This window comes from Vulpes lagopus, chromosome 18 (assembly GCF_018345385.1).
Source record: "Vulpes lagopus strain Blue_001 chromosome 18, ASM1834538v1, whole genome shotgun sequence".
In the NCBI taxonomy this organism is placed as follows: domain Eukaryota; kingdom Metazoa; phylum Chordata; class Mammalia; order Carnivora; family Canidae; genus Vulpes; species Vulpes lagopus.
The window spans coordinates 5,405,669-5,429,127 of NC_054841.1; the positions used below are offsets into that span (position 1 = coordinate 5,405,669).

The 23,459-nt window shown below is 52.0% G+C and overlaps 1 protein-coding gene across 1 annotated transcript in view; it reads left to right on the forward strand.

Moving 5' to 3' along the window:
* Nucleotides 1-209: 209 nt before the first annotated feature.
* Nucleotides 210-23,459, forward strand: part of BMP7 (bone morphogenetic protein 7) — a 90,198-nt gene continuing 66,948 nt past the window's right edge. The window contains exon 1 of the mRNA XM_041732127.1: nt 210-776. Coding sequence (XP_041588061.1) covers nt 359-776 — 418 coding nt within the window. The 5' untranslated portion in view covers nt 210-358. The remainder of the gene's footprint in view (nt 777-23,459) is intronic.

Genomic DNA, 23,459 nt, shown 5'->3' on the forward strand with positions numbered 1-23,459 from the left:
GCCTCCCGGCGCTCGCTCCCCGGCTCCCGGGTCTGCTGGCTGCTCCTCCCACCCGCGCCCGCCTCCTCGCCCGCCCGCCCGCCCGCCCGCTCGCTCCCTCCAGGCGGCTTCCAAGCCCCGCGGTGCGCCCGGGCGAGTGCGGGGCGAGGGGCCCGGGGCCAGCGCCGAGCGGGGGGCGGGGGTCCGCGCAGGGCGCAGCCGGCCGGGGAGGGGCCATGTCTGGCGCGGGCGCAGCGGGGCCCGTCTGCAGCAAGTGACCGAGCGGCGCGGACGGCCGCCTGCCCCCCTCCGCCACCTGGGGCGGCGCGGGGCCCGGAGCCGGGGGCCCGGAGCCCGGGGGGCGCGGAGAGCCGGCGCGATGCACGTGCGCTCGCCGCGCGCCGCGGCGCCCCGCAGCTTCGTGGCGCTCTGGGCGCCCCTGCTCCTGCTGCGCTCCGCCCTGGCCGACTTCAGCCTGGACAACGAGGTGCACTCGAGCTTCATCCACCGGCGCCTCCGCAGCCAGGAGCGGCGGGAGATGCAGCGCGAGATCCTGTCGATCCTGGGCTTGCCCCACCGCCCGCGCCCGCACCTCCAGGGCAAGCACAACTCGGCGCCCATGTTCATGCTGGACCTGTACAATGCCATGGCGGTGGAGGAGGGCGGCGGGCCCGACGGCCAGGGCTTCTCCTACCCCTACAAGGCCGTCTTCAGCACCCAGGGCCCCCCTCTGGCCAGCCTGCAAGACAGCCACTTCCTCACCGACGCCGACATGGTCATGAGCTTCGTCAACCTCGGTGAGCGAGGGCAGGGGGCGGGGTGGGGTGGGGGGAGCGGCTCGCTCCAGGGGCGCTTTGGGACGGGGAGGGGGCCGCTGCTTGCATCTTGACGCTCGCGGCCCTTTGCAGAAGCGCAGCGCCCGGCCCGGGGCTCCGACCCCCAGTCCCGGCGGACTCCCAGCTGTGCGCGCCCCCCAGGTAGGGCGGCCCGGGCTCGTCCGGCCTTGGGCGGGGGGGCTCGGCGGACGGGAGGGCTGCTCCGAAGCCCCCTCCGGGTCAGGTCGGCGGCCGCACCTCCGGGGCTGCAGGCGCCGGGCCGGCCGCGGCTCAGTTCAAAGCGCGGGGCTGGGTCATGTGAGCTGTGCCGGCCCGCGCGCCCCGGCTACCTGGATTTAAAGGGCCCCGCGGGGCGCAGCCGCCTTCCCGCCCTTTCGGGGGCGCCCCCTGGGCCCCGCCTGGGCCTGGCACCCCGACGCCGCGCCCCCTCGCCGCCCCGGCCCGCCCTACCTGCGCCCTCGCGGTGCGCCCGCCCGAGCGTGCCGCGCGCCGCCTGCGCCTCGGGGCGGGGGGGGCCCCTCCGTGCGCCCCGGCGCCCCCCTGGCTCTGCGCTCTCCTGGCGGGAGCTGGGGAAGAAACGGTGCCATGGCGAGCTTTCTATTTTAAATATTTAATGATAGGTCCCGGGCGGGCACAATCCATTTTCAGCGCTTATCACGTGTGGCGCGCAGACCACGGCTCTGGGCGATGGGGTGGCGCGGGAGCTCGGAGCGGCCGCCGCGGGGGGCGGCCGGGGGACCTCGCCGCGGACCCGAGCCGCGGGGGCCCGGGCTGGGGGGGCCGAGGCTGGCGCAGCGGCGGGGGCGCGGGGGCTCCTCCTCCATCCGTGCACGCACGTCCGCCAGGCTCGCTCAAACTGACCCCCGGCGGCGCGCTGCAGGGCTGCAGGGCTGCAGGGCTGCAGGGCTGCAGGGCTGGCGATCAAATATTTGGTTTCCGAGATAACACGCCCCGATAGCGTTGTTTCCTGAGCCGATTTCATTCTACTTGCGGCGAAAATCCGAACGGGATCAAGACCGCAGAGTCACGCCCACGGGCGCCGCGTCACCCGCGCAGTGATTCTGGAGCCCCTCGCTGGGGGCGCGGGGCGCGGGGCCCGGGGACCCACCCTGATGCTCCCAGCTGCAGAGAAGGTCCCCGAGTGCCCGGGTCGCCTTCGTCTGCCCTTCATAATAGCCAAAAATCAAATAGTGCAGCGAGTTGCAGCGAGAAAGGGGTGGGAGGTTCAGATGCCAAAATAACTCCAAGAAACTTTGAATTATACTAAGCGGCCAGTTAGAAGGAGGCAGCTCCATATGTCCCGATTTAGAACAATCTCCAAGATGTATGAGGTGGAAAAGAGCAAGGTGCAGATCAGTGAGGTTACGTAGGCGCTTGTATATCATCTGTTCCCCCCTGGAAGAAGACACCGCCGACTGGAAATAGGTTTTACTGGGGGGCGGGGCAGGGCAGTGGGAGCTGGGGTCTGATTTCTGATTTTTCATTGTCTGCACTTTTGTCCGTGTGATTCTTTTTTTTTTTTCTTTTTTTTTGCAACGTGTATGTGTGACCTATACCAGAAACTAAAGACTTAGACACATATATAAATATATATGAATTAATGTAAATTAAAGCAGGACACAACACACTCTGTAGTGTCCTGAAGCTGGTGGTTAGCTGGGGCTAGGCCCTTTCTCTGGCGAGGGATTCATGGTATCCTCTGTCCTGTTGGGCACCCACCCACGAGTCCCAGTGAATGCCGCAGGTCCCAGTGGTGGCCTTCAGGGCCAGGCTGGGGTCATTAAAAAAGGCATTTGTAAGCCCTGGCTTCTGCAAACCCAGTGCCAAAAATCACCTTGCTTCTGTGGACCAGCAGTGTGGCCGGGGTTCCCCCCCAACTCAGAGGAGGAGGAGGCTGCTGACTGGGTGCCTCTGGGAACCTTGGGGCAGAGCTATTTGCTCCCCCTCGGTGGCGGGAGCAAGCCGATACTTGTTTGGGAAGGCCATAGCTGGGTGGTTCTCCTCCTCTGGCTGTACACACACACCTTTCAACCCGTTAGCCCCATTTCTTTCATCTTGAAAGGACAAAGACCGGCTTGTCTGAGCCTCTTAATCAGTCGGGCTGGCTTTGGGCTTTGTGGGACAGTCCTGACTTTCTCAGGTCGTGCTTTCTGGAACATCACTCCAAATTAGATGGCGCGGTGGCTTTTAACAGAGTGTGCACTGGTCTTGTTTTCTTTCCCTAGCTGTCCCTAAAACTCGAGGTAATTGGTTGGGTGAAGACCTGGCCTGCAGTCTGGCAAGACTCCTCCTGTAGGCACTTTAAGGGTGGCCTTTATTTCTGCTCAGCAGCAGCATGGGACGAGTAAAGCTCCTGTCTCTTCCATTCTGTCCGGGGCTTGGGGATTTCTGTATAGCAGGGGCTTGGGGGTGGTAGTGGCGGTGGAGGGGAGTGCGTAGGAGACCAATCTGGAAGCTAAGTTTGCTAAGGAAGCACAACTGTTTTTCCCTGGACTGCAAATCATAATTGATCTGTAACATGCAAAGTTTTCTAAAGGTGCATTAAGTCTCACACTTTATCCAATAACAAGAAAATGTCATTTGTCCATATCAGACCCTTACTTGGTAACACGTGGAGGGGGTGGAGGCCTGGGGCGACTTCGGGGGGGCTGCTGAGGGAGAGGCTGACTTTCTCTACTGCCCCCTCCTTCCTCCGCCACATAGCGCTGCTGTCCTGCCGTGCCTGGGGGACCTCGGACCAGATTCTGAAGGCTTTTGCAGACCTGGTGCCTTTATTCTTCCTTCTGTCTGCAGCCAAACTGGTTTTTGTTCCTATAAGTCCTCCTCCTTGGAATTCAAGCTTTTTGCCAGGCGGAGCGGGATCTAAACTAGAGAGGGAGCTAGAGGAGAATGTACGACAAAACCAGGTGCTGAGAATGAGGACTTCAGACCCCACCTTGTGACAAAGAGTGGCCCGTCCGATGAAGCCCCGTGTAATGCTCGCTGAGCCACGGAGGGAGACCCACCTCTTCTCAGCCCGGGCCTCTTCAGTTCAATGGCGAGATTTGTAAACTGGTTTGGATTAACAAGCCCCCGACTCCTCTGTGTAGCCTTAATTTTGGAATTCAAAACAGGCTACCCTCTCTGAAATTGTCCCCAGGCAACGTGAGTTCTGCAGACCGAATCAGCTAGAGCCCCCTAACCATTCCCCCCCGCCCCTGGAGAAATCCAGCAGCTCCTTTTGGAATCTTCAAAAAGAAGCCGGCTGGCATTAGGGGTGTGTGATGCATGTTCCTCTCTGGCCCAGGTTATGAAAGAACCAAATTTGTTTTAATCTTCGAAGCTAAATTAAAAAAAAAAAATACGGAGTTGGAAGCCGGTCATTATTGGACTCGGTGTACAAAAGTGGCTTTTGTTAATGTAGCCGAAGAGCAGTGAGAAGGCTGTGGAGTCTTTGCTTTATACCATCTGGCTGTCCTTTTCGTTGACAAGTGTTTGGCATTAAGATCTCTCCTCTTGCCCCTTTACAGGCCCTACCACTGTAGAGTATTAGAAAAAGATTCTGTTACAGTTTAAAAATTTCCTTCAGGGAGTGCTTCGTGAAGGGAGCATGGGCTGCAGGCATTTGCAGCTGTAACCTGGCTTGTGTTAAAATTTGGAAGGGGCTGTTCTACATTCCAGCACTTGGAGCGCCGGCCCTCACTGGTAAGCAGCCAGAGGTTAATATAGATGTCACACAGGCTTTCCCCCTGCTTTCTTGCTTGCTGCAGAGCGCCTTCGCTAGAGGAGTGCACCAACAGCTGTGTTTTTAGCAACCCTTTCAAAATCACTTCTTTTAAACCTCACTTTCCTGGTTCTTAAATCAAAGATCTGTTCCCCCCTCCCCCACCGCCCCCCCTCCCTTCCCAGGGATGTATGTGACCCAGATTTGAACTTTTTTGATCTTCTTTATATTTGCCTTCTGGAAAACAGGCAGGTTAAGGCCCAGCCCCGGATGCCAGCCTGCGTGGCTATTTTCGGTTTTTATTCCGGGCCTCTCTGTTTGGTTGCATAGTGGTCCATCCAAGGTGCAAGGGAGGCGGCCCAGATAAAGATCGATGATTTCCGGGCAGTAAAGGGATGATTCTGTGAATGCCCCGAGAGAAGAAGGGGCCTGTGAGCCTCGGCTCAGGGGCCTTTCATCGCGTAGTAGGGCTATCAGACCTCCGCGAGATAAACACAGCTGGTGTCCGATCCCCTGACCGCCGGAATGCCTGCAATGTGAGCGAATATCACATGTCCGCTGAACTCAGAGGCAAGTGATGACTTCATTCCGGGGAGAGTCCCATCTAAGTTGATTGATCACCCCTATCGCTTTAATATCTTTTTTCCCTATTGGGTAAGGTCATATTTGGCCCATCGCAAGCATCAGAGTGTCCTAACGCTCCCCCAGTCCCCACCCTCCCCAGCCTGCCCATCCATTTCGCCGGATGAATATTTTGAATGGAGAGCCCGAATGGCTGGCCATGTTAATTTTTTTGCAATCACTCTTCAGACCTAGCTGGGGGCTGTCGACACACTGTTTTTGGCAGGCTGCTGCAACGCTTCGCCTTAATGCACTCTGGCAGTGTCACCGGGGTTAGGGCACAGTCAGGGATGTGTGGGACCTGTCATGTTATTGTCAGAAGGAATGCGAGGATTAGCCTTTAAAACGTGGTGGTGGGAGAGTGCTGCAGCTGTGTACACTTATTATAAAAGACTTAAGTCCCACTGGTAAAATCAATATATTGAATTGCATGACCCTCTGCTTTTAATTAGTTTAAATCAAATGCGCCGGTGCCATTTTGCCTCCTCTCGCCTTCATGGGGTGAGGAAATACCAATATTTACATAGAAACTGTTAATTTGTGGTGAAAATGATAACACATTTAGCTTTACACACCCAAATTGCTCGGACTTGATGGGTCCCAGAGCAGCGTGGGGCTGCAGGGTGACGTCACCGGGGCGCGGGAGCAGGGCGGGGGCGCCTGGAACGTCCCCGGGACCCCGGGTGCCCGGTGCAGGTGGGCACAGCCGTGGGCGAGGGCCCCGGGGGATGGCTGGGCTGGCCAGCAACCAGCCGATGCTTTCGTTTCGAGCCAGAAACGTCGAGAATCACCCACATCCTCTACGATCTTTCCTCTCGGGCACTCTTACAAAATCGTGAAGCGGGCACTTGCCTTTTGGTCCTTTTAAGTCCTCGCTCCCGGCGTGCTGGGTCTTTTGCACGGGGCGGCTCAAGGCACAGTACTTTATTTATTCCAGAGCTTCAGATGCTTTTCTTTCCAATTCCTGAAACAGTTTATAGAGGAAGGGGGGGGGGGTTCCTTCACTGCAAACGATCCCACGTATGACCACGGCTCTTATGTGAACCGTTTGGTATTAGCTTGTGTGTTCAGCTGCAATTGAATTCTGGGGTCTGCAGCGACTGGCACTTGACAAATAATATTTGACAAAAATGGGACTTGGTATTTCTTAATCTGGAACAGATATTTGGTCATTGACCTTCCCCGGGCGAGAGATGGCGCGCACCCAGCGTGGAGTGGCCGCGGGGACAAACCCCAGGGCCCCCGCTGTGCGCGTCTCCCCCCCACCCCAGTGGAGTGTTTATGATTTGGGGGGGATGCGAGGAGCGCATGAAGTTTGACACTTACTTATGTGCAGCTCGGAGATGCATGTGCGATGCGTCCTTTCAGCATTTGTGGCAGAAGGCATTGTTGGGAGCCGCGCAAAGCCTCTGCTGATCCGCGTGGGGTGGATTGAATTAATGACAACTCGGAGAGCACCAGTTTTAGGGTAATTGCTTTATTGTTTTGGAGCTAGGGTGCTTATAATCCGGTTCCTGTACAAACATGTTTAACGTGTGTTAATGCATTTCCAAACCAGAGCCTCTCAGCACAACCCTGCTTTCCATTAATTGATGTCGGTAGCATGGTACAGTATTTCAAAGGGCTGGCCAAGTATAAACTGTGTTTCCAATTTCCTTCCTTTCCTGTGTTTGGAATGCCAATGTTAATTTGTTCCCATGCAGGAGAGGGGGCTGCCAACTGCGGCTTTCTATAAAGGGCTTCACAGTGAAGGCTTCCAGCCCTCGCTGATGCTTAGGGCTGCCTGGCCAAGTTTCCTGACACTTTGCAGCTAATTCTGGGTGATATATGGGGTGGGGGGTTGGGGGGCTTCACTGCCGTGTAACGGAAGTTCTCGGTGACAGCCGAGGGTGTGACTTGGCGAGGGAGAATGGACCGGCATCTACAGCGATTCTCTTTCGAGGCAGCTTAAATCCATGTGTCTGTTTCCACTGTGGGTGCCTATTAGCTGTGTGACCTTGAACAACTTACTTGACGTCTCTGAGTTTGTCTCAGAGAAAGCTGGATAATAAACCCCTCCCTCATGAAGCCAAAATCATAACGTGCGTGCGTAGAGTCTCGCACCAGTAGGTGCACAATAAATCGTAGCTCTCGTTTTTATTGTGGTGGCCACATCACTACTCACTTTGCTATACCGGTCCAAATATCAGTTTTTAAAGTTTCATTTTATTTATTTGAGACAGAGAGGGAGAGAGAGAGACAGAGCACATGAGTGGGAGGGGCAGAGGGAGAGGGAGAGACACTCTCAAGCAGACTCTCCGCTGAGTGCAAGGTTTATGGGGCTCAATCTCAGGACCCCGAGATCATGACCTGATCCGAAACCAAGAGTCCAAGTCATAACTGATTGAGCTACCGGGTGCCCCCAATAGCAGTTTTAATTTTTTTAAATTTATCATTATTTTTTCCAATGGCAGTTTTTAAATACTTAATCTTAAAATATTGAGATTTAGCCACCCACGTTATTTTGAAGATGTCAAAAAAACGGCCCCCAAAATGTGTATTTGCACACACACCTTTCCCTCTTTCAGAGATCTTTGGAATTTGAATGAGAACACTAGGGACGCCTGGGTGGCTTGGCGGTTGAGTGTCTGCCTTTGGCTCAGGGTGTGATCCCAGGATCCCAGATTGAGTCCCACATCGGGCTCCTTGTGGGGAGCCTTCTTCTCCCTCTGCCTGTGCCTCTGCCTCTGTGTCTGTCATGAATAAATAAATAAATCTTTTTTTTTTTTTTTAAAGAGAACACCAAACTTATTTGAGGATAAATGAGTATAATGCTCTTTCCCTTGCTTTTAGCATCTATAGGTATTTAGAAATTTTACTACTAGGCAAACTGAAACTCAAAGTGAGGGGTATATGAGAACTCTCTGTACTGTATTTGCAACTTTTCTCTAAGTCAAAAATTATTCCAAAATCAAAAGTTTTAATTTCAAAAAAAAAAAAAAAAAGAAAAGAAAAAGCACATGACTGAAGTATTTCTTCCCACCCCTTCTGGAAGATGGTCAAAGTACAAATTGTCTTTTCCTTCAAGGGAGTGACAAGCCCAAAGCATTCATTAACAGAACAGTACAGCCTCCCCACTCTTTATTGGAGCAGGTGCAAGGCTGCCCCCCAACTCCCCCGGCTGGGGTGAGGCCACAACAAAGCCCCATGTGGATTCAGTGCGTTTAGAAGCCTCTGGAGACCCTGGGGGTGGGGGGGGTGGGGGGCAGGAGGGACGAAAGAGAACGTCTCCAGGGCCCGAGACAAGGGGTGGGCTTAATCACTCAAGGCTTCCCGTAAATTCCCTTCAGCTCTTTCTGTACTGTTTGAAAAATCTGACTCGGTGAGTATTAGGTTTCCCTGCATCTTTGAGGTCACGTGTTATTCTTTCACATCTTTATCTCCCCAGAGTAGCTTTCAAGTTCCAATCTTTTGTTGTCTGGCTTAATTAAATTTGGCTGTGAATGAAAACTTGCACTGTTTCCAAAATCGAGGACTTGCGTGTTTTTAAGCATCAGAGTTAGGCCTGTACTGTCTTGTAATGCCAGCCTCTCTGTTGCTTTTATGTAGTTTGCAAAAAAAAAAGAAAAAATAAAATCTAAACACTTAGCGTGACAGTCGGCTTAGACCGATTCTGTCCCCGTCCCAACGCTCATCTGCCCGGCAATGTAACGTTGCCAACAGAGGCAAGTGAGCTACTCTGTGGTTTCAGTGACTTGTGTTTGGCCTTTGATAAAGGACTCCTTTCTTGACTGTTTTTTCAGACATTCTTACTATCCTGTTCTTGCGCTGCCTCGCCAAATTCTCATGGCACGGGAGGTGCTCAGATATTGGCTACTCGTGTGCGTGGATGCGTTGAAGGTGTTTGTTCTAAGGCAGCATCTTCTAAATGCTTTGTGATTTCATCCCCGCCAGTAAGTTTGTGGGGCCTTGCCCTAAATAGAAATAAATCCTACTGCTGTAGTCTAGTTTTCTTGCTTTATACAATGTAGACTAAAATATAAACTCAAGGAGGAGGCACTCAAGATAAAAGTTTGAATGTTAATCACATTTTAACTAATTGGTCATTATTAAGACAGACAAAATTATGCTTTTAATGAACAAGACACATTCAATTTTGCTCTCACAGAGGCATCTGGGTGGCTCAGTGGTTGAGCATCCATCTGCCTTTGGCTCAGGTAGTGACCCCAGGGTTTCGGGATCGAGTCGTGCGTTGGCCTCCCCGTGGGCAGCTACTACTTCTCCCTCTGCCCGTGTCTCTGCCTCTCTCTCTGTGTGTCTCATGAATGAATAAAATGAAATCTTCAAAAAATTTTTTTGCTCTCACAAAGGAGTTAATGTTACAGATAGAATTTGATGTCTTTCAAAATCGTGGTTCGGCGGTGTGAGATCAGCGAGCTAAAGGCCTGGTCCTACGTTTTGATTATTTTCATCCTTCATTTGTCTGTGTGGGACAAATGAAGTCATCATGTGATAACAAAGACCTCACAGTCTTGGTGGGGTAAAGCCACAGAGGTTTGTTCTCTCGTATAAAGTTATGGCTCCATTGTGGGTTGGTAGGGGCCTCTGCACTTTGGCCAGGTGGGAGGGTGCTCAGGTCCCCTGGCTGATGGGGCTGACACCCTCTCGAATGTCACCGGTCACCGTGTCAGAGGGAAAGCCTCTGTGACTTGTGCCTGAGCTTTTAAAATTTCCACCTGGACGTGAATGCCCCACTTCTCCTCCCATGTCATTGGTCAGAGCTAGTTGGGTAGTCACATCTGCCCACAGGTGGGTGGGAAACTATCAACCACAGGTTGGAGAGGGAAGCCCCGAAGGAGCCCTGGAAATGTCACCAGTGCCTGCCACACTATGGTAGGAAGACTGTCTCCCGGGAAGAATATAGAAATGGGACCCAGAGATTGTTGGCTGCAACGGGGTCCTCTCTTTTCAATCTCATCCACCAGTTAATGCTGAGATTTTTGGCGAAGCTCCATTATGAATTTCCACCTTTCCTGATGTCCCTCAGTCCTTGAAATTTACTTATAATTATGATTGTAGTATTTTCCCCATATCCCAGCAGATCCCCCCAGCATCCCCCCAGGTGCTTGCCCCTCCATCCTGGAGACCAGTGTTTCTAGAAGTTTCTGCATCACCGAGGTATTCACACAGTTCAGCAAGAATAACCACTTCTCTCTATTCCCACTTGTAAAATGACTCGCCTCTTTGGGACTGGTCTTTCAGCAAAAGCGTGCTTCAGCCCTAGTCCGGTTCACTACCCAGAGAATTGAGGAGGCTGACTCTGGTCCTGGCTGGAGAGGTGCCGGTCCTGGCTGGCGTTTGTGTGGGTCGTGCAGGCGATTGCCCCGTCATGAAGTCTTGCCCTGAATGGGATTGCTGCCTTTTCTTCCCGGCCCTCAGAGGCAATTCCTGATCCAGGCAGAAAGAATCTTGCAGGGCTGAATCTAGAAACGGACTTAGAGAGCCCTTCGTTACCTACATGCGTCGCTGAAATAAATCATAGTGACAAAGTGGGAGGGTTGAGATCTTTCCGTAGCAGTGATGGATTTGTGGTACCCTTCTTTACGGGGCTTCTCGGTTAATTCTCTCGGCATTCTGCAAAGCGAGTGGGATCATTTCCATTTTAGGGAGGAAGGAACTGGTGGGAGCCCAAACTTGCCTAGCGAGGAAGTGGTGGGGTTGACGTTCGAATCGAGCTCTTTTTTTTTTTTTAAGATTTTATTTATTTATTCATGAAAGACAGAGGGAGAGAGAGAGAGAGAGACAGAGACAGAGACACAGGCAGAGGGAGAAGCAGGCTCCATGAGGGAGCCCGATGTGGGACTCGATCCTGGGACTTGAGGATCACGCCCTGAGCCAAAGGCAGACGCTCAGTTGCTGAGCCACCCAGGCGTCCCTCGAACCGAGCTCTTGCTGAAGGTAAAGCCATACACTCTTTCCTCCTGCTCTCGTGGATGTGTGTGAAGGGGGGTTAAGGGGGGGGACACACAAGGACAGTGGTGTTGAGGCCACTGAAGCACACACCGAGCCCTTGACCTTGTGGCTTGGGGTCCTGAAGGGGAAGATAGAGGTGAGCAGTGTATACCTTTCTCTTTCTTTTTTTTTTTAAAAGATTTTATTTATTCATAGAGACAGAGGAAGAGAGGGGCAGAGACACAGGCAGAGGGAGAAGCAGGCTCCATGCAGGAAGCCTGACATGGGACTCGATCCCGGGTCTCCAGGATCACACCTGGCTGCAGGCGGCACTAAACCACTGCGCCACCAGGGCTGCCCTACCTTTCTCTTTCACTCTCCGTCCCATTTACCATAACTCCCCCTCCTCCATCTCTCTGACTTCAAACAATAGTCAGGGCCGAGGGTCCAGTCCCCGAGTGCCATGCCCTGAGGCTCCTACAGACACCCCATACCCCTTGGATGGGAAAACTCCAGAGGCAGCTGGAGATTGGCATTTTCATAGCAATACCTCCAGACACTATAGAAAAGACCATGGATATACCAGAATAAATACTGCATAGTTTGTAATAGTATGAAATCATTAATAGTCTAAGTGCCCATGAACAGGAGATTGGAGAAATAGATTTGTAATAAATTTATTTGTAAATTTATAATAAATCAGAAAGGGAATGGAAGGACTTCTTTCTGAGGTATCAATACCGATTCCAGACACTGTCAAGAGGGACAGAGCAAGCTTAGGGTGTAACCATTTATCCCTGTGTCAAAACACACACACTCAGGAGGGCACCAGGTAATATTATATGTCATTCGTGGGCCATACATACGTGATCACACCAGGGGAACGTGACATGGGCAGCAGGACTCAGGCCAGCTGCCTCTAGGGAGACGGAAGGGGGTTGGGGGGCGCGGCATGGGATGCAATTAGGGAGAAATTTTAAATAAACTCGGACTGTTCCCTTCACGGTTTTCTTTCTTTTACTGAGAAGCCATTAGGAAGTACAATGTGGTATCCTGGATTAGATCTTGGAACGGAACATGGACAGCAGTGGAAAAACTGGTGCAATTTAAAAAACAATCTGGAGTTTAGTTAATAGTAAGTGGAAATGAACAGTGATGTGCACTTCTTCGCTTTGACAAGTGTCCCATGGTTCTGGTGGATGTTGGCGCTGGGGGAAGCTGGCAAGGCTGCTCCTAATCTCTGCGGCATCTTTGCAACTTTTCTGTAAATCTAAAGTTCTTCTAAAACAAGGAGTTTATCGGCAAAGGATACAACCAGGATATTAACTCTCGTTAATGCTCTGTTGTGGGCACCCGGATGCTTGTTACACTTTTCCTCTGCCTACTTTGTGATTATGGTTTTTTTTCCCCCAAACCCCAAGGAACCGGGAAACCCTCCCGGAGAGCCAGTCTTGGAGTGTGTTCAGGGTCTCGTGCCCCAAGGGCCAATAACCCATCAATCTGCAGACCCACTCGCACGACAGAGACTCGGCTGGCAAATGAAAACCCTGTGCAGCCGAGCCCCGAGACCTTTAAAACGCTTGCTGCCTCCGTTCATAAGATGCCCGGTGTGAAGCAGACATTCGTTTATGAGAGCGCAAGAGACGGGGTGGGGAGGTCGGGTTAGGGCTCTCGGTTTTCTTCCTGGTCCTGAACTTTGTAAAAGGCCCCCATCATCTTCCCCTTTCTCAGGTTCCACCGTCGGACTGACGTGACCTAACATTTGTTGAGAGAGAAGCCCTTAAACATGGCAGTGGGGCCTCAGAACCTTCCAGGGCTAGTAAATGTTTATAGGGTGGAGGCACCAGTTGGTCATTTCCTTTAGGAGGAAACAATAAATGAAGCTACTTGCCTTATACCAACTCGAACCCTGAGCTCCTCATTGTCTTAATGTGGTGGGTGATGGGGGAGGAGGGGATGGGAAAGGGGATCCAAAAGTCTCTGGGTCTCTTGTGGCTCAAACACCCTACGACCTGGGAGATGGCTTTTTAAAGGTAGATTTAGGGCAGGGTTTCCCAGCCTTGGCGCGATTACATTTTTAGCCAGACAGTTCTCTGTTGTGCGAGCCGTCCTGTGTGTTACTGGACGTGGGGCGGTATCCCTGGCTCCTACCCATCAGATGCCTGGGGCACCCCAGCCCAACGCTGGGATAGTCAAGGATGTTTCCAGATGTTGCCAGTGTCCCCGGGGTGAGGTGGGGAGCAAAACTGCCCCCCGTTGTAAACCGCCGGTTGAGGGTGACTTTCCTCAAACTTGGCAATTGATTTGAGAGCTTGTGCTTCAAACCCTCTGGCCATGGCAGTGAACGGGGGAAGCCAGCATTTCTAGACTGATGGATTATTTTCCGGGTGAAAGGAACACAGATCGTGATCAAAATGTGAGCCCTGTTCTGGGATCATGGCCTGCCTGGGTTCGAAACACCCTCGGGACGAAGATGGAGGTCCCGTCTCTGCAGAGAAGCATCATGTCCTGGGAACCAAAATGGGTTTACAATGCTTTTTCCTCCCTGATGCTAAAAGATGATTAAAGACACACTTAAAAATGGTCCCTCTTTTTTTTTGTTTTTTGGTCCCTCAGGAGCAATTAAGGCAATAACCTCTCTTACCTGTTCTCCTCTGTGGGCAGGTAACTTATGGGCGGGGGGAGGGGGGGCAGCAGAGAAGCCTCGTGTTTGCAAGGGCATCGCAGCTAGTGCCAGAGCTCCTCCGAGCAGAGAAAAAAGCTGCTGGCTTCAGACCACGGCCCACGGGCCAAATCCAAACCTCCATCTGTTTTTGCACAGCCTGTGAGCAAGAATGGTTTTTACGTAATTTTTAAAAGGGTGATAAATGATCAAAAGAAGAATAATGTTTCATGACATTTGAAAATTAGATGAAATTCAAATTCCAGCATCTGTAAGGCTTGATTGGGACATGCTCACTGATGTATCATCTGCATCTGCTTTCCCCCTGCAGCGGGAGGGAGGTCACGGCAGCAGAGGCTAGGTTCTCCAGAGCCCTGGAATACTTACCGTCTGGCCCGTTAGAGAAGTTTGCTGACCCCTGCTTACTGCCCGGACCCCCTACCTGGGAAGGGATAAAAATTTAAACAGCCTGATTTTACCTGCCCTCCTTGCCCCTCTGCGGACGATCAGTGACACAGTGCACCCTGTGTCCTCCTGGATGTGCAGAGGGGCTCGAGGAAACTCTGCTTTAAACAGATTGCTGCTCTGATGGCTTCTTGGCATCTGTAACGTGGGGCGTGCATCGTGAATCCCCACTAGGGTGCTGGAGCTCAGTGCGTGACTCTTCCTAAATTTGCTTGGTCCTAGTAGCCTCATCTCCATGTTCTGTTTTTTGCTTTTTTTTTTTTTTTTTTTTAATTCTCCTAAAACATCTCAGGTGGTAGTTAAGCCTGGCTCTGGGGTCGGACCCCATGACTCTAAATCCTATTTCTGCCACTTGTTAGCAGGTGATTATCTTCTGGGTCCCCGTTTCCTCCTTTGTGTTAATATTGGTGCCTGCCTCATGGGCAGCTGGGGGGGGGTCCCCTGCGTGGAGGCAGGAGAGCCAGGTACGGTGCCTGCCAGGCACCAGGTGCCCAGGAACATTGGACCAGGGGGAGTGGCCTGCAGGTGCCAGGCCTGGGTGCAGCTCCTCTGGGCGTCCAGGGCAGTGGGACATGCGACGGCTCGCTCTGGGAGTGACAGCGGGGTGTGCGTGTGTCCCACCGCTGAGCTCTGCAGGGTTGGGGTTGAGGGTGGTCCACCCTTAGCTGTGATACTCCGTGGTGAAGCCGGAAGCTCAACTGTGTTACCCGGACACGAGATAAACCAGGAAGCTGGTTTTCATACGACCAATCCTGTTATACTAGAAAGTTGCCTCTTGCCGATTACAATCTGTCTTTATCGAGGCAGAGTTTTAAGGAAACGCCGAACCATCATCAGGCCCAGCTCTACGTGTGCCCACCAGCTTAGGGCACACACAAAAAAAACCCCTCAGATTTATACACTTTACCGGGGACTGGCCTATTCCTAATTAATTAATTAATTATTGAAAAATCCACAGTAAAGTTGTACCTGTTTTTTGATTTTTTTTTCTTTCCTGAATCCCATTTATGTCAGAGTTAGTGGGGTGGCGTTTCCATCTTAGTTTATTTATTTACTTATTTATTTATTTATATTTTTTTCCATCTTAGTTTTCAAAATATTTTATTTGCTCATGAGAAACACAGAGAGAGGCAGAGACACAGGCAGAGGGAGAAGCAGGCTCTCTGCAGGGAGCCCCGTGTGGGACTCGATCCAGGGACCCCGGAATCACACCCTGAGCTGAAGGCAGACACTTAGCTACTGAGCCACCCAGGCGTTTCCCATTTCTTCATCTTAAATGAGGTCCTACCCACACCAGCCGTTAGCATGATTCCACATTTGCTACTAACTGCGAGGAGAGCAGAGGTGGGGCACGACCAGTCTCTTGTCCACGTTTGGGGACAGCAGGTCCATCTGGCTTTGAGTCCCTGGGCACTGATGTGTGACCTCAGGCGGGTGACACAAGGGTGCTCAAGGCCTCAGTTTCTGCCTTGGTCAGCTTGGGCCAGAACAGAGCACGTACCCCGGGGGCTTACAGCACAGACATGTATTTTCCCACGGCTGTGGAGGCTGGAGGTCTGAGATGAGCCTGCCAGCGTGGTTGGATCTGCTTCTCTCCCTGGCTTGCAGATGACTGGCTGCGTGCATGCTCACAAGGCTGGGAGCCAGAGCTCCAATCTCTTCCTCTTCTTTTTTAAAAGATTTTATTTATTTGACAGAGAGAGAGAGAGATAGAGAGAGAAAACAAGCAGGGGGAGCAGCGGAGGCAGAGGGAGAAGCAGGCTTCCCACTGAGTAGGGACCATGCTGTGGGACTCGATCCCAGGACCGTGAGATCATGACCTGAGCTGAAGGCAGATGCTTAACTGACTAAGCCACCCAGGTGTCCTCAGTCTCTTCTTCTTCTTTGGGGGGACACTAACTTTTGCAGGGGCCCCTATGCTCATGACCACGTCTAAACCTAGAATCTCCTGAAGACCCATCTCTTAATACCATCATTTTGAGGTTAGGACTTCAACACGTGACTTTGGGGGGCACAGTTCGGTCCATAGCAGTTTTCCTGTAAGGCAGCGTGGCTCAGAGCTCAGTGCCCCTGGACCAAGCCAGATAGTAACAGGGAGCTCTCAGCAAACGGGGGCCGCTCCTGGGGCTGCCTCTGGAGCCCCATCTGCTATAATCTCTTCTAGGCCCATCCGTGAGCATGGTGATGGGCTAGCCCCTGATGCACTCACTGGTCTGCCAGCTGCAACGCTCTGCGGGGTGTGGGATCGGGGGACTTGTGAATCCCTCTCTCAACCTGGCCTGGGCCCTTGTATCCAAGACGGCATTTCTGTAGGTGGACTCCACAGTTTAAAAATTATACTTCTCTTTTTTTTTTTACAACTCTCATTACAGATTTTTTTAAATATTTATTTTTTTTCTATTTGACAGCACGAGTCGGGGGAGGGAGGGAGGGAGAGGGAGAGTCCTTATTGCAGACTCCTCTTTGAGCGTGGAGCCCAATGCAGGGCTCGATCCTGTGACCCCAAGATTGTGACTTGAGCCAAAACCAAGAGCTGGATGCTCAACCGACTGAGCCCCCCAGCTGTGTCCCACTCCACATTGCAGACTTTGACAAGAGGCCTGTGATGTTGCAGTCACCCCTCCTGTGGGGCTAGGCTGTAGCCAGTGGGTTGGACAGAAGTTGAGCAGAGTGGAAATTACCCTTGAAATCCCTTCAGGGATGCCTGGGTGGCTCAGTGGTTGAGCGTCTGCCTTCAGCTCAGGGCATGATCCCAGAGTCCCAGGATCGAGTCCCACATCAGGCTCCCTGCATGGATCCTGCTTCTCCTCCCTCTACCTATGTCTCTGTCTCTCTCTGTATCTTGTGAATAAATAAATAAAATCTTTTAAAAAAAAAATCCCTTCAGAAACCACGTTGGAGCTAGATGGACACATGCTGGCTCTGTGTGGAATCCTGGAGCCAGTTTTCCTTGGGGGTTGGGCACGTTGCTGCTGCTTCCACTGCCCATGAGGTCACGTCCTTGGTTGAGGTTCAGGATTCATAGTGGATCCAAATGCTTACCTTTAACCACTAGCATCACCCTCAGGGACGGGCGATGCTGGGAGGTATATGCCTCCCAGAGCCCGCTCCCTGCTTCAGACGTCTCCTTTAGGACTTGTTCTACATCACAGAACACACCTATTATCTCCTATAACAGCAAGACTTTGGGGTGGAGGGTGATTCCAAGTTTGGAGTCATAGCGCAGTGATATCACTTCGGTATCCATGAGGTTTATGTCTCGCTTCCATCCTGGTCACGCCCATTACCTCATGGTTACAAGCCGGCTGCTACAGCCCCACACATCACATCCTCACATAATTGCACCTTTAAGGCAGGAGGGAGGGGGTGGGTTCAAAGAGCTCTCCTTGCTTGCCTAGCTCTTCATTGCCTACAAGTGTCTAGAAAAGTTCTCAAGTCCCGTGAGCCCAGCTGGTTGGTAAGGCCAGCTCTTGCTGCAAGGGAGGGTGGGAAGGGATGAAACTGGCCTCTGGCCAACACAGTGGGAGGCGGGCGAGGGAGAAGTGTATGGGAGGTGGTCACAGCAGGGTAGCCACACCCAAATTATTTAGGTTGTTTCTCTTTCTCGTTGTTGTTGCTGAATAGTTGGATTTACCTGAGTTCTTTGCACGTGTGGTTTTGCTCCTCTGTACGGCAGACAGAGGCCCTCGGCTCGTTTCTGGTGTCCACATGAAGAGTGCGGCTCGCGAATGTAGGCGGAAGGTTGGTGGTGTGCTGACAGGAGTTCAGACCCCCTGCAGCCCGAGGAGAGACCCTGAGCTTCTCTTGACACTCAAACCCCTAAGTGTGTATGACCCTCTGGTCCTCACTTCTAGGGCAGCAGAGGATTCCAGCCCAACAGCCAGTTGTTTGCTGAAAACAAACTTTACCAGCTCAGCCCTCCCGATCTCCTTCGACGGGGACCCCAGGTGTTTGAGGAGAGACCCGGGAAGGTCAGGCGTCGTCCCCTGGGGAGGAAGCAGAGGCCGGGCCGGGGCTTTGGATTGAGTTATGCTTGTGGGACAGGTGGCTCCTGTTCCCTGTGGGTAGGGGACGAATAGATGGAGATCCTCAAGGTGCCATAAGAATGTGCATCTCGTGGTTTGCTAAGCCAAGGCAGGGGGCTGCCTGGAAGGAAGGTCCACCCGTCCCGGTGGAACCTCGTGTGCCCACGGACAGCCTGAAACTACTTCTTCCAGCAGGTGGGCTCTGGGCTCCGGGTTGCTTCTGCTGGTTTGCAAGATTGCAGTAACGTGCGAGGGTCTGAGCGCATCCTTGGGTTCACGGTTAGAATGGATGATCAGGGGCACCTGGGTGGCTCAGCAGTTGAGCATCTGCCTTTGGCCCAGGGTGTGATCCCAGAGTCACGGGATTGAGTCCCACATTGGGCTACCCGCAGGGAGCCTGCTTCTCCCTCTGCCGGTGTCTTTGCCTTGCTCTCCGTGTCTCTCATGAATAAATAACTAAAATCTTAAAAAAAAAAAAAAAAAAGAATGGATGGATGATCAGAGGAGAAGGAGGTAGAAGGTATTTTCAGGGATTATTTTTTGGGCGGTGTGTGTTTGGTGTGAACAAGAGTACATGAAACAGGATTCTATGGTTGCTGGCAAAATAAATCCATTCAAAGGAGCTTAAATTGGGGGGGGGAGTGGGAAGAAATCAGTGCATTCCCACGCCGGAGGAAAGGGCATGCCGGCAAGCTGCAGGTCCGTAGAGAATCCAAGTATTGTTCTGTCCGTGTCCCTCATCTGTTAGTGAACAGCCCCTCTTGCCTCTCTGCCTCACTGGCTTCCTCTGCTCCTATGCCGATTGGGAGAAAGAAGGCCACCCACAGCAACTTGTAATTACAACTATCTGGCTAGCCACATACTTGCTTTCCCAACTTCCCTAGCAGGGTGGAATGGCCACAGGTTGTGGTCCTAGCCAGTGAGAGACACGAGAGGAAATTTGCTAGGGGAGGAATGGGATAGGAGGTGGTTCTCCTGAAAAATATTTTGCTTTCAGATGAGTGACAGCTGAGCAAACAGAACTCTCTGTACTCTTCTTCTTCTTCTTCTTTTTTCTGCCTTGAGTGTGGTTCTGTGAAGATGTGATGTTTGGAGTCGTGGCAGCCATCTCGTGATCATGAGGCAACAGGCCTAGGGATTAGATATCATGTGGAGACAATGGCAGAGCAAAGAGAAGAAACTTGGGTTCTTTTTTTTTTTTTTTTGATTTATTTAGATATTCATGAAAGACACAGAGAGAGAGAGGCAGAGACAGGCAGAGGGAGAAGCAGGGACTTGATCCTGGATCCCTCGGATCACGCCTTGAGCAGAAGACACTCAACCACTGAGCCACCCAGGGGTCCCAGAACTTGGCTTCTTGATGACATGATTAACCTCTTTAACTCAACTAAAATTTCTGGGGAGAGACTCTTAGGCACAGTGAATCACATGTTCATGCCCACATCAGTTGGGTCTAGAAGGTAGATCATGCTACGTAAATAAGGTGGCTGGGAGTCAGGTTCTGGTCCCTTACGGTGGTTCGAGGGCCTGGGGGTATAGCAACTATTCAGCTAGAGCAGTGTTAGCCACCACGATGATCATCTAAGTAGGTAACATTTGTCAGGGGCTTACTGTGTGCCAAGCACCCTTCGTTCTCTTTACCTAAATTAACTTCGTGAATTTTCGTGACCACCATTTCAGGGGGAGGCCATCCTCATCTTTCCCTATTTTATAGACCAGAAAACTGAGCACGGAGAAGTAAAGTAGCTGGCCTAGGATATAAAGCCAGGATGTGAATTTAAATTCAGAGATCCAGTTCCTGAGCCCTGCCTCTTAAACTTGATCCCGAAGTGCTCCTCAGGCTCAAAGGCTGGGTTTGGAGCCAGTTGGTAAACAGCCTTGCTAGTGGGCAGGTCCTGTGTGAGGGCAGTAGGAGGCCACATAAATGTCTGCTTCAGGCATCAAACCCCCATTTCTTTGATTATCATTGTTTCTGAAACCAAAACATCTTAACATTGATAAAGGTAGTTTTTCCCCCCAAAGAGCTGCCATGACATTGATCATACCTCTCACAACAGAGGAGATAAAGGAACAAATACTTTTTATGTTGAACTGAAGGTGGATAAAGCCAGCCGACATTTGCTACTAACACTGTTTATTGACGTGTAAATGTGTACAGAGCGGTGCACAAATCCAGAAACAGGACACAATCGGCTCCCAGAGCCGCCTTTGCGCTCTTCCCCAAGGGCGCCCACTGTCCTGTCTTGTAATGGCATAGATGAGCCTCGCCTGTTTTTAAGCTTTATATAAATTTAATTGTACAGGGGGATGCCTGGGTGGCTCAGCCTTTGGCTCAGGGCGTGATCCCGGAGTCCTGGGGTCGAGTCCCCCAAAAAAGTTTAATTGCACAGGAATTCTCTTAAATTGTTAGTCATTTCCAGTGATTTATAAGACGACCCCATTTAGAACTGCGTCATGCAAGCTGGAGACTCGCTTTGCAAGCCGGCTGCACCTCTCCTGATCACATGCCGCAGATTTCGAAGCCATTCTTTGGTTTGATTGCTGATTCTCCTTCCCTTACCAGAAATAGGTTCAGAGGACAAGGCTGTGATGTGGAGGCTATTTTCGTAGTTCAGCTTGGGAATCCGAGTTCATTCAGCTGGTGGAAAATACGAACATTGGGCTGCCTGGCTGGCTCAGTCAGTGGAACATGCGACTCTTCATCTCAGAGTCATGAGTTCGAGCCCCTTGTTGGGTGTAGAGATGACTTAAAAATAAACTTAAAAAAAAAAAAAAAGAACTTTGAATATCAAATGCATCAGGCTCCTGAAGATTGCTGGTTTCCAGCGAACCAGCCCGCCAGCCCCTGGCACCGGCTTTGCACACCTCTGCACCATCCTGTGTGCAGATGGCTCTGTGGTGTTTTGGCCCAAGTTCAGGGCTTTAGAGAAACTCTTATTTTGAAAGGGAGATGGGAGCCCGGCACGGAGGAAACGCACACCCATCTCTTCCTTAGCTGCACCTGTATAGCCCGGGCCTAATGAGTTTGGGTTTGATGGAACCCAGACCTCAGGAAGGATTATAAATTCTCATTTGGTTTGATTTGCTTCAAAAATACCTTAAACCAGCTGTGCCTGCCAGCTGACCCAGGAATCTCTCTGGCTGCTTTGGGGGGAGGTCTGGAGAGGCACCCTCCTGTCCCGCAGCAGCTCCTTCCCCGCCGCCGGCCGCTCCTGGGGCCTGCTCTGGTCAAGGCACATGTGTCCCCCCTCCCATGCCCCGTGATTGCTAGCCTCTGTGTCCTTGACTTCTCAGAAGGCCCCAAAACTGGAGGCCCCTTAATGTCTCCATTTTACAGAGGAGGGAAGCTGAGCCTCCCCAAGGTGGGTAACTTGTCCTGAGTCCCTGCTGGTGATCGGCAGAGCCTGTGACCCAGGCTCTAACCCAGGCGGTCAGGCCCCTGGCCCACCTGAGGCCTCAGTTTTCCAGCGCTCCTTGAGCTGAGTGAGGCGAGGGGGCCTGCGGGGGACGTTTCTGAGGGCTCTTCACTGAGCTACTCCAGACTCAGCCAAGTGCCAGGCAGGTGAGTCCAGCAGATGGAACAGTGGAGAAGAACCACATAGTGACAGCTCACATCGACCTCCTGGGACTCCACAGACAGCCTCTATTCTAGTGATTCTCATAGTGGGGTCCCCAGGCCATCAGCATCCCCTGAGTGTGTTAGAAATGCTGGTTTTGAAGGCTCCACCCCAGGCCCCCTGGATTCAAAATGCTGGGAGTCAGCCCCAGGGGTCTCTATGTTGACGAGCTCCTAGGTGATTCTGGACCACGCTGGTGTTTGCAAATCCCTTGTCTGTTTTTTTTTTTTTTTTTTTTTTTTTTTTTTTTATCCCTTGTCTGTTTTAACCCAACAACAGCCTGATGAAATAAGTATTATCATCCTCCCATTTCACAGATGAGAAGTAACTTGCTAAGCCCCCTGGATGGGCCGTGGAGCCAGGACTCTCTCACCCCAGCGTAGCTCCACGGCTGAAACCTGCTTTGTTCTATGCCCTTGCTCAGTTTGTATTCTCTTGGAGGTAAAATCTAGAAGAGAAGACAGGAAATAGACAGGTCAGCAGGCCAATCAGTAAGATAATCAGAGCAGTTAAGTTCTAGGAGGGAAACAGGACGGGCTAGCAGGGAGGGGATGTTAAGGGACGGCGGCCCTGTGGGGCTGTGACCATGAGGCTGAGCCCAACTCAGCAAGAGGGAAGGGGCTGGGGTGCTCAGGGTGGACCTGGAGCAAAGCCCCTGCCCTGAGCTCCTGAACTTGGTGTGTCTGATGATTATCCATCGCGATGTCAGTCACCAAGTGACAGGTTCCCAGGGGTCCTGTGACCAGAGCAGGGGTCGTCATGCCTGTTTACGGACAGAACTGAGAGCCACGGAGTCACCAGCTTCCATCCCAGCCCTCATGCACAGCTCCAAGCTTCCATGGAATTTCTTACAGTGTCTTTCGGGTGGGGTGGGGTGAGGTGGGGTGAACCCCTCTTGTGCCTCTGAGAGCGTGTATTCAGACCCTGGTTTGCAGTAAGCTCTAGGTATCATCTTGTTGCTCTAAGAAGCCAGCACACTGATACTGTAAAGCATTGCTGTCTGATAGAACTTTCTGGCACGATGGGAATGTTGTGTATCTGTGCTAATACAGGAGCCACTAGCTTCATGTGGCCATTTAGATCCAGAGAATCACACCAGGATAGAGGTGAACACTCCGTTCCCAGCCACCCAAGCCACGTCTCCAGTGCTCATCGACATACGTGGTTAGTGGCTGTCATGCTGGAAGCACAGATACGGAATCCAAGTTTAGAGGCTGAACCATACAGGTCAAGATTGATAGAATGTTGGTGACTTTCTCTGGTACAACCTAATAGAAGTATGGGGAGGGGGCGAGACCAGTTAAATCCATCCCTTGTTTTTTTTTTTTTTTTTTTTTTTTTTTTAAGATTTTATTTATTTGCAAGGAGAGAGAGAGAGAAAGAGAAAACAAATGGGGGGGGAGCAGAGGGAGAGGGTGGAGCAGACTCCCCACTGAGCAGGGAGCCCAAAGTGGGACTTGATCCCAGGACCCCCAGGATCATGACCTGAGCCAAAGGCGGATGCTTAACTGACTGAGCCACCCAGGCACCCCAAATCCATCCCTTTGTTATAGAGGGAAAAACTGAGACCCAGTGAGCCTGGGGACCCACCCATCTCGCTGAGAGCCCGGATGGGGTGCA